The 14,923-nt window shown below is 48.3% G+C and overlaps 1 protein-coding gene across 1 annotated transcript in view; it reads left to right on the top strand.

The window, feature by feature from the left end:
* LOC117056024 (microtubule-associated protein futsch-like) overlaps positions 1-14,923 on the top strand; it is a 192,017-nt gene that overhangs the window by 98,141 nt on the left and 78,953 nt on the right. The window contains exons 5-6 of the mRNA XM_033166043.1: positions 7,872-8,003; positions 14,424-14,537. Of these exons, the coding sequence (XP_033021934.1) occupies positions 7,872-8,003; positions 14,424-14,537 (246 nt within the window). The remainder of the gene's footprint in view (positions 1-7,871; positions 8,004-14,423; positions 14,538-14,923) is intronic.

Genomic DNA, 14,923 nt, shown 5'->3' with positions numbered 1-14,923 from the left:
GTCATGGGTTTGAGCCCCATGTTGGGCGAAAGATTCCTGCATTGCAGGGGGTTGGACTAGATGGCTCTCAAGGTTCCTTCCAACTCTATGATTCTATGATAAGGTGCCCTGCAGAGAGGTGGAAGGGACAGGGGAAACATGTTAAGGCGAAACATTAATGGGACTTAATTGCTCCTCTTCTCTCCAGGATGTGAGGCAGGCAGTAGCAAATCACCTATAATGTTTAAAGGTAAAGGTAAAGGGACTCCTGACCTTTAGGTCCAGTCGTGTCTGACTCTAGGGTTGCGGCGCTCATCTCACTTTACTGGCCGAGGGAGCCGCCGTACAGCTTCTGGGCCATGTGGCCAGCATGACTAAGCCGCTTCTGGCGAACCAGAGCAGCGCACGGAAATGCCGTTTACCTTCCCGCCGGAGCGGTACCTATTTATCTACTTGCACTTTTGACGTGCTTTCGAAATGCTAGGTGGGCAGGAGCAGGGACCGAGCAACGTGAACTCACCCCGTCGCGAGGATTCGAACCGCCGACCTTCTGATCAGCAAACCCTAGGCTCTGTGGTTTAACCCACAGCGCCACCCGCATCCCTCCTATAATGTTTAATCTCAGGCTACTCCTCCTTTTCCTTTGAAGCCACAGCTTCATTGGACTGCATAGGGCAGATTTCCAGTGGGGTCCAAGAGATCCTGCCTTCCTCTTCCCTGCTCTTGTTCTCACCCATTGCACCTCTGCGGTCTCCATCCCCTTGACTGCCAGCAGCTCACACAGCCAGGCCTGGCCTTGAGCCACATCTGTGGTCTTTGCCCCAGCCAAACCAAACTTCCTCCCTTGAGAGAAGCTGGGCGGTTGGTCAGCATCCTGTGGCTGGCTTTCTCTCTTTCTCTCTGTGTGTGTGCTTCACAGTTTCACAGCTGGCTAATGGCTTAGGGGCAAAGCAGCAACTGCATTTTTAGCCTGTATTTGTTGCATGGCATGTTGCTTGGCTTGGTTGCACTCTGCCTCTGTTTGTTGAATTTATTCCCTGATTGCATTTTATTGATTTACTTTTGCATCGTGCATTTCCTCTGAGGACCCTTGGGTCCAAGAGGCATCCAGTTTTGTCCTGGGGGGGAGATGAGACAGAGCAGGTAATTGGCCTGGTGTTACTCAGTGACCTCTAGGTCTGAGCAGTGATTTGAATCCAGGTCTCCCTGATCATAAGAACCCTCCTGGATCAGGCCAACAACACATCTAGTCCAGCATCCTGTTCTCACCTTGGCCAACCAGATACCCGCAAGCAGGATTCGAACACAAGAGTCCTCTCCCCTCCTGTGGTTTCTAGCAACTGGTATTCAGAAGCATTCCTGCCTCTGACTGTGGAGGCAGAGCCATAGCCATCGTGGCTAGTAGCCATCAATAGCCCTCCATGGTGAAGAATGGAGCAGTGCATTGTTGTTGTTTAGTGGAGAGCCAGTGTGGTGTAGTGGTTAAGAGCGGTAGACTGGTAATCTGGGGAACCGGGTTCGTGTCTCCACTCCTCCACATGCAGCTGCTGGGTGACCTTGGGCTAGTCACACTTCTTTGAAGTCTCTCAGCCCCACTCACCTCACAGAGTGTTTGTTGTGGGCGAGGAAGGGAAAGGAGAATGTTAGCCACTTTGAGACTCCTTCGGGTAGTGAAAAGCGGGATATCAAATCCAAACTCCTCTTCTTCTTCTTTTTCTCTTCTTAGTTGTTTAGTCGTGTCCGACTCTTCGTGACTCCATGGACCAGAGCACGCCAGGCACTCCTGTGCATTACTCACATTCATAAAAACCTGACCTCGCATTGTTAAATGTCATTTTTAATGTGTCCCCCCATAACAGTTAGCTAATCTGGGGTGAGGTGGTTGTACTTAGTACAAATATACCTGGTTCTGATTATTATTTTTGCTCTAATGAATTCAATGCTTTAAAAGTCCTTGACCAAATGTTCTCCTTCACCTTCTGTTTGGCTGGTTAAATGCCCAGACTCGGGCCTTAGCTGCAGAAGAAGGTACTCTCCATCTTCCTTGCCTGTGTGCAGTCATGCAGATGGGATTGACCTTGTGCAGAGAAGCAGCTTGGAAGCCTCTGAAGCTCAGAAAGAGCTTTCTAGCCTTTTGCTTTTAGGCCTCAATGTCTCTGAGGAATGAAGCCTTTAAGTCAGCTTCTCTTCCAATCTGGTGCCTCTGTTTTGGACTACAACTCCCATCCGCCCCAGCGGGCAGGTGGAGCTCATACTCGCAAAGTCGTAAATACTGAATATTATTTTTCAGAGGTCTGGTGGGATGAGGTTTGTCTGCTACGTATGGTAATTCTCTGTGCAAGAATAGTGGCCTGTTAAGAGTGGAGTCATTCTAACGTTCCGGATGGCTTATACAGCCACACGGATCTCTGCAGAACAGATGATGAAACAGGCAAATAAATTTGGTTGCTTGCTATAGCCAATGTTTATTTTTGTGTATGTGCGTTTTGAGGCTTGAATAAGCCCCTGTTGAGAATGGTTCAGCCAACTGAGGCTGATGGCTGTTGTCATTTGGGGCCGTCGGTTGTGCATCATAAATCGACCACATCGCTACATTTCCCATCCCAGTTAACGCAAGCCATCTTTGGCCTCCATCTGTTCAGAAGCAAGTTTCACACACTCTTACTACAAGATTAGGGTAGTTAATTAAATTTCCCCGAGGCTGGCCTGCAGGTGCTTCTTGGGAGTGTCTTCCAGCGTATGCTTGGCACCAACTTGCCTAACTGGCTACCCATAATAGAAGACGCTTTTGAGAGATTAGTTCTGCTCTACAGGGATGGACTTACCAGTTCCCCCATGGACAGAAGCGGAGAGCTGCTTGAACTGGAACTGGTAGCAACCATGCACATGTTGATAAGAATCAATTTAAGATCAAACAGTCACCCGGCACCTGGGAATTGTGCACTCAGCTCCTGCTTGTGAGCTTTCTCTCAGGGACCAAAATGTTGAATTACATGGGCTGTTGGCCTGATCCTGCTGTGCTCTTCTTCTGTTCCCATGTGCTCTTTCTCCCCCCCTGCCCAACACCGTTCTTACAAAACTATCTCCTGATTGTTAGCATGCAGACTATGGTACACGCTGGTAAGCAAGAGAACCAGGGTGAGAAAACTGTTCCCTGTAGTAGGCACAAAGAAGTGGGACCTGCAGCAAGTTTATTAAATGCATTTCATGTCTCGTGAGCATACTGTTATTTAGCAATTCTGGGTTTCCAACCTGTTTTAGGGTCCCCTATTTTTCTTATTTAATTTCAGCAAACGTTTGGGTTTTCCCCAAGTCTGCTGATGCTTCCCTCTTGTGTATAGATGGTGATTGGCAGGATAGTACCAACAAGTAACTGGAAGCGGTGATTGAAGACAAGTGCAAGCTAAGGAGGCCACCAGCAGATTCTCCAGCGTCAGCCCCACTGAAAAGGGATGCTCTGTTGCTTAGGCACAAGGTTGCGGGTTCCTTGGATCTTGCAGCAGCTCCTGCTTTCTGTCCAAATGAGTCGTTTTGGGGCCGCAGGCAAGTTCACGAAGCCTGCTGTTGTGAATCTCCCTTAGGCATAGCATCACGCAGCTTGCTCGAAAGGAAGAGAAGTGTAAAAGTGATGCAGGGAGGAGCGCATGCACCAACTAAATGTGACACAGCGCAGTTGGATCAGCTAAAATTGCAGCATGAGATCAGGTAGCACTTAGTTGGCCTTGGGTTTGCTTAGCAATACCAGTCTGCAGAAACGAGTTGGCATCTTCGCTGCTATCTGTCTCTTCCCCTCTGGTGCTTTTGCTGCAAAGGGGGGGGGGATTTATAAATCCACCTTTGAATCCAGAGGCCTGCAGAGCATCGGAGAGAAGCTGATTTATATTTAGCAGCTCATAACAAGAGTTCCCGTGGTACTACTCTCCCTGCCATATTTGCATGGCTCCCCACTTCCCCTCTGTTCCCAGAATGCCTTGTGTTTCCAGGGAAATTTCCCCTCCCACTGTTTAAAGAGAAAGACTTCAGTAGCTTTGACTCCCAGGGATGCTTCTCCACGCTGGAGGAAAGCCCATGTTCCAACATCTCAGATCAACTCTTTCCTTTGCTATGACATGATGCAAGGTGCAGCAAGTCAGGGCTCTGTTTGGCCTGTGCTCCAAGCTCTTTGGGTCTTTGTGCCCTTGATATTCCTTGCTTGTTTCAGGAAAGCACTGCTCTGAGATTCTGGTTTTTTTAAAAAAAGTTTATTAAAGGTTTTTCCTATTAAATCCAAATTACAATACATGATTAAATTTTTCCAATGAGATTCTGGTTTGCGAGGGCCGTAGCTCAGTGGTAGCATATCTGTTTGCATGCAGAAGGTCCCAGGTTCCACCCTTGGCGTCTGCAGGTAGGGCTGGGGAGAGCTTCCTCTTTGAAGCCCCGGAGAGCTGCTGCCAGTCAGTGTGGACAATACTTAGCTAGATGAACCATTGATCTGACCCGGCGTTCCTTCTTTCCACCTTGCTAGCTTCAGAGGAGTTTCTCACCCACTATGGATTAGATTTTTAACAGCACGCATGACACACGGATTACGGTCTCCCACACTGCCCTTCCTGTGCAACCTGATCTTCCCGGTGCAGCGCATGGGGCAGCCATAAATCTTTGGCCTGTGCCCTCCTTGCCATAGTCAACCACGTCACCCTCCTCCCTAGCTGTGCAATAGGCAGGAGGCCTTGGAAGGAAGCCACTCTGCCCTTTGCCAAATTTGGGGCCTGTGTATGGCAAGTGCAAGAAGGGCTTTGAGGCGCTTAAAGGGTTTTAAAAATTAATCAGCTGTATAATCATGGATATGTTAAACAAATAGACACATTGCAAAACACCGAATGAAAGAGCCTTTCTGGGAGGGTAAGGACTGGTGCTAAGAACTTGAAATTTGGTAAACAGGGTACCACTCTGCGTGAGTAGAAAATGATGGCAACAACATCTTTCATGTAGTATCATCACTGAGGGAGCTAAAATTTTGAGGGAAGGGGCAGAGATAAATTAGTAAGACCCAGCAGTATTGTGGACAATCCAAAATTGAAAAATGCTAAGTGCTTAATCTAAGAGGATGCTTATCTGCGCCAGTTCCTGTTGTTCTTAACTGTAGCATGGTAACCATAAATGATCCTTGGGGTGCAGACTGGAAGAGAGAGTCACCACTTTCTTAAAAAATAATTGGTGTACAAGGGTTGGGGTGGAAATCTTGTAAGAGAATATGCACAAATGCTTTATTATTCTGTGGAAATGTATCCCCCAATTTAAATCATGTTAAATGTGCTTTATTTTTCCTTCCCGATCAAATATTTCCGTTCAGATACATTTGTCCTTTGGAAGAAGTGTGCGGTCGCTAAGAGACTTCTACTTTGAGTATGGAAGGATAAATAAATATCTATTGTACAGCGGTCTGCAGACCACAATTCCCTTGCTATATTTGAACATACTTTGCATGGACACCAACATTGGTTGGATACCTGTTCAGGCATTTGAATGGCATCTCCCTCCCCTCCCTCCCTCCCTCTCGGAAAATTAAGATGGGTGTTTTATCATTTTGTGAATGCGAGCTGATTATTTTTTTAAATCTCCCTTTTTGTTAATTTCCATTCTTTTTTTAACAAAGCTGCAATAAAAGTCAGTTTTAAAAAAGAAGGGTGAGATGCAGATGCAATAAGCAGCCTGTATTATTTTCTGAGGATAGCTGTCAGGATCCTCAAGGGGTTGCTCACAAGTAAAGACAAAGTCCGTCTTGTCTTTTAGCCATTTTATTGTGCAAGGCTATTTACAGTGCAGAGCTACTGAGAAACATGACCACCTAGTCGCTAGATGAATCCGGAAGTGCCGTTCTACGGCTGCAACCCCAGCATAAGAATTTCGGCATCCTGAAGTGCCGCCTTCCCGGTCTTTTGACCCCTCTGCACAGTTCGGGCGACGGAAGTGGCAGCTCCCCTTCAGAGCGGGTCTGCTGGGCGGTGCTGGGTCCTTGAGCAACATCCAGGAGCCCTTGCTCCACCTGGCTGCCTGAGGATAATTCCTCCTCCCCAGGAGAGGTGCTGAAAGACCCGCTGGAAGACGTATCACTGGCTAGGAGTGGCTGGGGCTGCCTGCACCCACCCAGACTCTGTCTGGCAGGGGAGTGCAGCTCCCTGACAATAGCTATCTGAAAAAGTTAGTTTTGCTGCTTTCGAGGCACATGTTAGCACCCAGCAATGTGACCCTGAAACACAGGATGTTGGTGTTGGCTCTCTCTGCAAAGCGCTGCACTGGTAGCAACCCCCTGTGTCGCTCCAACGGGGATCCAGTGGAAACAAAGCAGCTCATTCTGGTATAAAGGGATGGCTGACGGCCTCTGACTTCCTGCTTCCCATGAAGACAAGCAGCTGCAGCCCTCCCAGAAGTTTCAGAAACAAACAAACCCAATGCAAACGGTTGCCAATGGTGGAGCATTTTACATACCAGCTTTTCACTGTGAGGTCTCAAACACAATCCTCTTTGTTCGCTTCTCTTGGATTTATTTACATGAGTAAGCCTCGTGGCTCATTCTGTCATTGGCCGTAGCCATTACCGAAGTGCACAAGGAGAGTGTCTGTGGCCAGAGGTTACCTGCTACGTGCATTGAGGTGCTTGCAGTAACATGGCCTTTGGCACGAAATCCTGGTGACGGGGAGGAAAGAAAAAGGGAAATGAGGGTTTAGTTGCAAATGATGCATTGACTTGGGCGATGGAGGACAGCTGAGAAAGATGCTGGTTCTGTGTGACAGCACAATATTAAGACCAGCTAGTATTGCAAATTGTTCACCAAGGTAGGAGTGAGGGGCTGCAGGGACAGGTCAGTAGGCAGATGGGGGAAAGGGGTTTATCTGTGTAGAGATTTGTACACACAGAAGCACATGACAATGAACATGTCTGCGTTCATGGCAGTGATTATATAAACGATTGTTTTAACATGCTTGCTAGTCTTGGCTGCATCAACAGACGTATAGCGTCAGGATCAAGGGAATTTGTGGTTACTGCTCGATTCTGCCTTGATCAGATCCCACCTGGAGTCCTCAGTCCAGTTCTGGGCACCCCATTTTAAGAAACAAATTGACAAGCTGGAACATATGCAGAGGAGGGTGACCAGGATCATCAAGGGCTGGCATCCAAGCCTTATGAGGAATGGCTGAGGGAGTTGGAGATGTTTAGCCTGGAAAAGAAGAGACTGGGAGGAGATATTGGAGCCATTTTCAGATATCTGAAGGGCTGTCACGTGGAAGATGGAACAAGCTTGTTCTCTCCTGCTCCTAAGGCTAGGGTTGAACCAATGGATCCAAATGACAAGAAAGGAGGTTTCAACTAAACATTAGGAAGACGTTGCTGATACTATGCACCGTTTGAAAGGGGAGCGGACTCCCTCAAAAGGTGGTGGACTCTCCTTCCTTGGAAAATTTTAAGCAGAGGTTCGATGGCTATCTGGGATTCTTCAGCTGTGATTCCTGTATTGCAGGGGGTTGGATTGGATGACCCTTGGGGTATCTTCCAAGTCTACAATTGTGTGATTCTATACTGATGAGGAATGAGCAGGTGGGCAGGAGAAGGAAATCACTACTGTAATACTTCTGGGAACTTGTAAAAGAAACTTTGGAATGCTAAGGCACTACTTGGCTTGACTTGGAAAACGTTCGCCCATAGGTTGTTGTACAGCGGAGGATTGAATGGAGACATGGATTTGCTTGAGGGAAGGGGGATGACCACTGCTTGCTTCTCTCCATTGTGAAAATTATCCTTAGTTTAGTGGACTGTAGGTTGTAGGTCCAACTGAAGTTCTTCTCTAACACAACCAAGGGCTCGGTTTGGCTTGCTGGTTATCAACAATGCTTTCCTTTTTCTCTTCCCAGTGTCCCCAGGAAAGATCATGGATGAAAAGATGTCCTACAAGGAGTTTCTGGACCGCAATGACTCATGGACAATGGACGACAGGGCCCATTGCTTTGAGCCACAGCCAGCATTTAAGCCCATGGATGTGACAGGTAAGAAGTAGCCGCAGCTGCAGCTTCTCTGAGAACGGAAGCACGGAAGCCTGCATTTTTATTGAAATCCACCTGAAATTTCAAACCGGGACACCATTCCAGGAACAATGCCTGCTTCCAGAAGTCTATGTTAGATTGGCTCCCCCCGCCCCCTTTTAGGATTTGCTTGCCTGCAGGAATTACCCTCCCCATCCATCTCACCAACCCTCTTCATCAGAGTCTGTCCGGGTCCTCTTCTTCATTGCCTAAACAAGGGGTAGCCAAATGTGGTGACCTTCAGACGTCATTGGACTACAGCTCCCGTCATCCCTCTTCTTTGGCCATGCTGACTGGGGCTGATGGGAAGTGGATTCCAATGACATTTAGAGGCACCGCATGGACTATTATTGGCCTAAAGCATCTTTCTGCTGGTGGGGTTGTCAGTGGTGGCTTCCATGCGCTCGGAACATTCCATGTTGTATGAGAGAAACGAATAAACACTTCAACCATGATTCCACAGAGGTTCACGCACAGACAGCCAATATTTTTTCCACTACCACTGCATACTTGGTCCTGAGTGCCTCAAACTGAGATTCCTACATTGCAGGGGGTTGGACTAGATGACTGTTGAGGGTCCCTTCCGACTCTACAATTCTGTGATTCTATGCTATGATTCTATGACTTTTTCAGTGCACACTCCGCCGTGACTCAAAGATCTGTTTCTTTGGGTGTAGTCAAAACCAGTTTAGACCCCCGTGAACATACATGTGGAGCTAGGTACGTGAGACAAGCCTGCCAGAACAGGTCAGTGGCCCATCTAGTCCAGCATCCTGTTCTCACAGTGGCCAAACAGCTGCATGTGGGAAGCCTGCAAGCAGGAGTCAAGCATCAGAGCACTCTCTCCTCCTTTGGTTTCCAAAAACTGATATTCAGAGGAATGATGGCTCTCACAGCGGAGGTGGAACACAGCCGCCATCATTAGTAGCCATTGATCCTCCATGACTTTGTCTAATCCTCTTTAAAGGCAAACAAGTTGGTGGCCATCATTACTTCCTGTGGGAGGGAGTTCCACTGTTTAACCACGTGCTATGCTTTATATTGCTGTCCTGAGCATTCATTTCCAAGATCATCTTCTGACTGCCCCTTGCCCAAAAGAACCCCTACAATGTTCTGAAAGTAGGTTAATGTTGATTCTTCTGTCCGTAAGCCCCTTTATCTTGTTGCATGCATCCAACCAAGTTATAAAAGCTGGCATGCAGAAAAGCTCACCCGAGTATCATTCCAATCCCGTCTGCTGTCCTGGCTCTTTAAATGTTTTCAGCTGCCAGCACCCCAGGCTGCAGGGACAGGGAACAGACCTTCCCTCCCATTCCCCAATGCTGAGACTTCCTCCGTGGTGGGAATGTGTGTGTAAGGACCAGGGGCGTAGCAAGGGGGTGGGGGGGTGGGCCGCCCCGGGCCGCCCCGAGTTCCAGGGGAGGGGGGGGTGACACTTTGGCCGGGCCCTCCCCACCCCGCCCCGCCAGGCGGGCGGGCCCCGAATGGGGGCATGTCGCCTTTTCCCCCTTCCAGCGGCTATTTTTCAGTGTGAGGGGAGGGCCAGCGAGGAGGGGGGTTATGCTTGTCGCTGGCATGACACCCCCTCCTCGCTGGCCCAACCCCCGCCGAAAAAAAACCGCTGTGAGGGGGGGAAGGGAAGCAGAGCAGGCGCATTGAAGCACCTGCTCTGCTTCTCTTTTTCCCCTTTCCGCAGCTTTTTTTCTGTGTGAGGGGCAGGCCAGCGAGGAGGGGGCGCCATGCCAGCGACAAGCATGACGCCCCCTCCTCGCTGGCCCGCCCCCCCCTGCCGAAAAAAGCCGCGGAAAGGGGGAAATTCCCCCTTTCAGCGGCATCCACGTGCGTCGTGACGTCACGGCGACGTCATGACACACGCGTCATGCCCCTCCCCAGGGGGGTGCCTCTGCGCTGCCGCCGCCCCCAGCAGTGCAGAGGCTTGCTACACCCCTGGTAAGGACCCTAAAATGGAAACACCATTCCCACGTCCTAGCTTTGGACAAGCAGAGATGGGAAAGTGGGCGTGCTGCTGGGTCATATCCGCAAAACAGGTCAGCGGAGAGGCATACTTTGCTCAGGTGTCCATCACCCTCAGGCAGTGGCATGGGGCTCCATTCTTACACTGCTGCTCATTAAGTTTAATTCCATTAATAAGTCACCTGGAGCAGCGTAGCTGTCATGGATAGTAAAGCTTCCTTGTCTGCTGCGGGAGCCTTTGCATGATTTAGCTCTGTGTGCGGCGCTTAATGCCACAGTGATAATTCGTGTGTTCTGGAGCATGAAACAGTTGGTCTGGTTGTTCTCTGCCGCTCCCCACCAACCTGATATTCGAGGCTGACGGGGCTTCCTCTGTGCAGAAGCACTTCGCATCTTCTCTGTGCAGCTGCCTGCATGAGCAGGTACTCTCTGGACTCCTCAAATCCTTCAAAATTCAATTTCACACAGCGGTTGGCTTGGAATGGCTCGTGGGTGCTGGCCTACAAGGCTGGGACAGAGAGATTAGTGTGGAGGGCATACAAATTGCATCAGTTAAACTGATTTATCCTCTATCTGTGCCGTTTTTAAAGCTGCCTCAAATAGCCCATCAATCCTGAAAAGCGGGGAAATGAGGGGGCCTGTTTGCAAAACCCTAGAATATATTGCAATGAAGGCTCAGTAGCAGTTATTCTGACATGTGAAAAGAGGCTTTTTGGGTAGAAGTTGATAGCTGATGTGCAAGAATGTGCTCTACTGAAGCCTACACAGTCTGACTTTTGGGTGTGATTCAGTATTGCTGGCTGTAGGAGCTTGGAGATTTTATATTTACCGTATTTTTCACTCCATAGGACGCACCGGACCTTAGGGCGCACCCAATTTTTAGAGGAGGAAACAATGGGGAAAAAATATTTTTCTGGTTTTCCTCCTCTAAAAGCCCTGTTTTTTTTGAGGATCAGCTAAAAGTTTTGCAGCTTTTTTTGCAAAGGGAAAAGGCCTGGGTTTTTTTGAGGATCAGCTAAAAGTTTTGCAGCTTTTTTTGCAAAGGGGGAAAAGCAAAGCTCCTTTTGCAAAGGGGGAAAAGCAAAGAGGAAACGCCCCATTTTTATGGCGTTCAACTCAGATTTCTGAAAAATCTTAAGGAAAGGGAGCCGTTTCTACTGTTTCCAGACAGATAATCTAATCAGCCAGTCCCATGTCGCTGGGGAAACAAACAACCTCCCTCTGCAGCACATTCAACAATGGAGGGCGGGGCTGAAAGGGAGCCGGGACTCTTATCTCTCTCCCGATCTCTTGCTGATCAGCTGCTGAGCGGGGTCCTTTCAACACTCCCCTTTCTCTTTGTAAAATAAAAAGCACAATCTGCTTTTGGCCCCTGGGCAATTCAGCTCCAGGGACCACCATTCACTCCATAAGACGCACAGGTATTTCCCCTTACTTTTTAGGAGGAAAAAAAGTGCGTCTTATGGAGCTAAAAATGCGGTACACACAGAATTATATTTCAGGCTTCTTATAGACATCTGGTTGGCCACTGTGAGAACAGGATCCTACAGTAGATTAGATGGATCTTTGGCTTGACCCAGCAGGGATCTACATACCCACCCACCCCTGCATCAAACAGCATACCACACAAACTTACTATGGATCCCCCTTTAGGATTTGGATAATCACTAAAAGAATGTGTATGTCACTGCGATTGATAAAGCAAAGGGCTTTTTTTTTTTTTTTTTTTTTTTTTGCTCGTGTGGCAAAACATTTAGGCTTCTGCCTTCATCAGCTGCTCTGGTAGAAATGAAACGATGCCGTCTTATTTATATTCATCTTCCTTTCTTTTTTCCTGGCTGCCACCTTGGAAACGGCGTCACTTCTTTTTTTATCAGAGCAGCTGATGAAAGCAGAAGCCTAAATGTTTTGCCACATACCGTAAATGAATTTAAAAAACCCCTTTGTTAATCAAAGTAACGTATACATATGGGGAAACAAATAAACCCACTTAAATAGAAAAACCTAACAACCTCTAAGTGAGTAGGCTTGCTGAAATTTCATAATGTTTTTAGCAAGTGTGGAATTTGGACTTGCTGGTTTTTAAGTATACCGTAGGGACTGTTGTCACAGTGGATGTTTTGGGAATGATGCTTGAGCTCCTTCCAACCTCCGACGTGTTTACATGTTGAAGGTGCCTATTAAGAGTTTCAGGAGCATGGAACACCTAGCAGGATCAGTGAGGCTCTTGGCGTGCTTTCAGTTCATTTGCCAACGCAGCACCCATGGGTGCACATGTACTCACAGGGTCCTCTCTCCTAGCTGAAATCAGGCTTGAAAGAAGAATACTGTTGTAGACAATAGAGTAGGCATTTTGTGTTCACATCTGTTGGGTGTGTGTTTCGTGCCCAGGACAGTTTCTCTGGTTTGCAAATGGGACACCATTTGGCAAACTCTAGACCACCTAGTCCGAAGGACAGAAGAGTTATCCCTTTCTAGTGAAGAAGACTCCTAGTTCCCTTGCCTCAATAAACACTGTGAAGGGATCCAGGCATTGGCAAGGCTTGAAGTTAAACCCTCCCCAGAATTTCTCGTGTACATAGATAGAGCACCACTAGATGACCTTTTGAGTTGTGAGTGTAAAATCATAAAATCACAGAGTTGGAAGGGACCCTGAAGATCATCCATTCCAAACCCTTGCAATGCAGAAATATGCAGCTGTCCCGTACGGGGATTGAACCTGCAACCTTGGCATTATCAGCACCATGCTCTAACCAACTGAGCTATCCATGCACTAAAACCAATTGATTAAAGAGCTGGCACTGAAGGGGAGAGGAATGGGCGAATTAGCATTGATGTGGCTTCTTTTTGCACATGCAAGTCATGACTGCCCCAGGGACAGGGAAGGATAAGGCTGGATCATGCTTGAAGCCTCTCGTCCAACCCCCCCCCCCCGCCCCCGCCTTAGTTCTGCAGTATCTCAATGTTGGTCTGGGGAAACCTACATCTTTGTTTCCAGTGAAACGTGGGAGGCTCTCCTTGCCCTGCCTCTCTTAGAAGCTTGGCTTCCGCTTCCTGTAGTGCCGCCCAGCTGCTAGGAAGAGGCTCGTTTTGGAAAAGCCGCTTTGCCTGCAAAGAGGTCACCGAGGCTTCTCTCTTGCTTGGCTGCCTCTGTCCAGTCAAGGGTGTAATAGGATTCCTGGCGCAAGCTAACAAGATGGATTGTAGGTGGTCGCTGGGTTTGAGAACTGTCTGGAAGTGGCAGGCCATCAGGATCATCCGACACACATGCAAACCTGTCCCTTCTGCACATAGCTTTGGGCTTGTACTAATATATTGAAAGTACGTTTCCCCTTCCAGTCAGAAGCCTCAGCAATTTGAGCAGGTACACCTGAGGCTTAAAAAAAAATTATTATTATACACCTTGCAAGTCCAGTTATTATGTCTTTAACTGCACAGAGATGCATTTTATTTCTTTCCTCATGTCAAAAGACCCTGGTTAGGGTTCAAAATGTGCAATAAAACCATGATTTAGGTTGGCTGCCTCTCAATCCTGCCCTGAAGTGGGTGTCTGGGGTGGGTATTGATGAGTCTTGCTTATCATCATACAAGTAGAGGCAGAGGAACGGGTTTGACTGTGGTTTGCCCTGTGCCAATGTGATCATTGTAGTCCAGCAACATTTTGAGTGCCTCGCGTTAGCCATCCCTGGCGCAAAGTTTAGTGACAGTAACATCTTAAAGCTATACCTGGAACGAAGTTGGCTTGGTTGAGGATCCCACAGCAGTGAGCTTAGAATTCAATATCTGCTAAACTTTACAAAGCACACATCTTGTTCCCTCGATAGACATAGAATCATAAAGTTGGAAGTGACCCTGAGGGTCATCTAGTCCAAATCCAAATCCTGTGCAGTGCAGGATTTTTTTTTGCCCAATGTGGGGCTCGAACCCATGACCCTGAGATTAAGGGCCTCATGCTCTGTCAACTGAGCTACTTGTCTGGCTGTGGTTCATCATGAAAAAGTGCTGTGCTTCCTGCCTAGCACAGAACTGAAGCTCGGTCTCCTTTTTGACTGCTGAGTGGATAAAATTTCACTATAGCAAGTCCTTAGACACACATTTTCCCAAGGGTTGGTTTTTTCATCTTCCTAAGCCCTCCTTCCCCTTGGACCCTGTTCTCAGTAGGTAGCCTGTAAGCCAGATGAGGCTCAGCTAGCCTCAGCTCCTTTGCACCCCGTTGCCATGGCTCCCTGCACCCCTCTCTCGCAGATTGCCATGTCTGTTGCACAGCAGGCAGGGCGGTCACTGCAGGTGGCAGGAGCAAGGGGCATGGGGGTGTCCTGGGCTGCTGAGTCAAGATGGAAGCTGTCCTGAACTGTGCCACGGCTCGAGACCCCGGAGAAAGACGCCAACTATCTGCTGATTGTCCCATAGAGCCTTTTAAGATGCACCGTGAAGACGTCCTGTCCGACCTCCTGCTGCTTCCTCAGGAAATGACGAATGTGCCACCTTTCGGGGAGTATTTTGGAGCTTCGCAAGAAGTCCATGGTACTATTCTCTCCGCCGCGCTTTCCGGTTGCGTAACTCTCTTCCCCGCTTCAAGTGCCACTAAGGAATTCTTCTGCATGGCTGACATCTTTCTTCTTCCTCCTCCTCCTCTTCCAGTGTGCTTTGAAACTCGTGTTAATTATGGAGAGTACTGAGGGACATAATCTGCTTTCTCAGTAGACTTCTAATCTGCCAGTGGGTCTTGGAAAAATCTGCATGCTTGCAATCATGCCGTCGGTCGTGAGGCTGGGCTCCTTCATGCCTGCCTTAGATCTTTTTTTGAAATTATAGACTGCCGTTTTGGTGTTTGGAGGAAAGCTTGGAAGTGTGAAGAACACCACGTTGATTTGAAACCTTTGATTCCTGCGCAAAGTGTCCCATTATCC

The sequence above is a fragment of the Lacerta agilis genome, chromosome 12 (genome assembly GCF_009819535.1).
Source record: "Lacerta agilis isolate rLacAgi1 chromosome 12, rLacAgi1.pri, whole genome shotgun sequence".
Lineage (NCBI taxonomy): Eukaryota > Metazoa > Chordata > Lepidosauria > Squamata > Lacertidae > Lacerta > Lacerta agilis.
The sequence above is the reverse complement of the archived record's forward strand: the minus strand, read 5'-3'. Positions and strand labels throughout refer to the sequence as shown.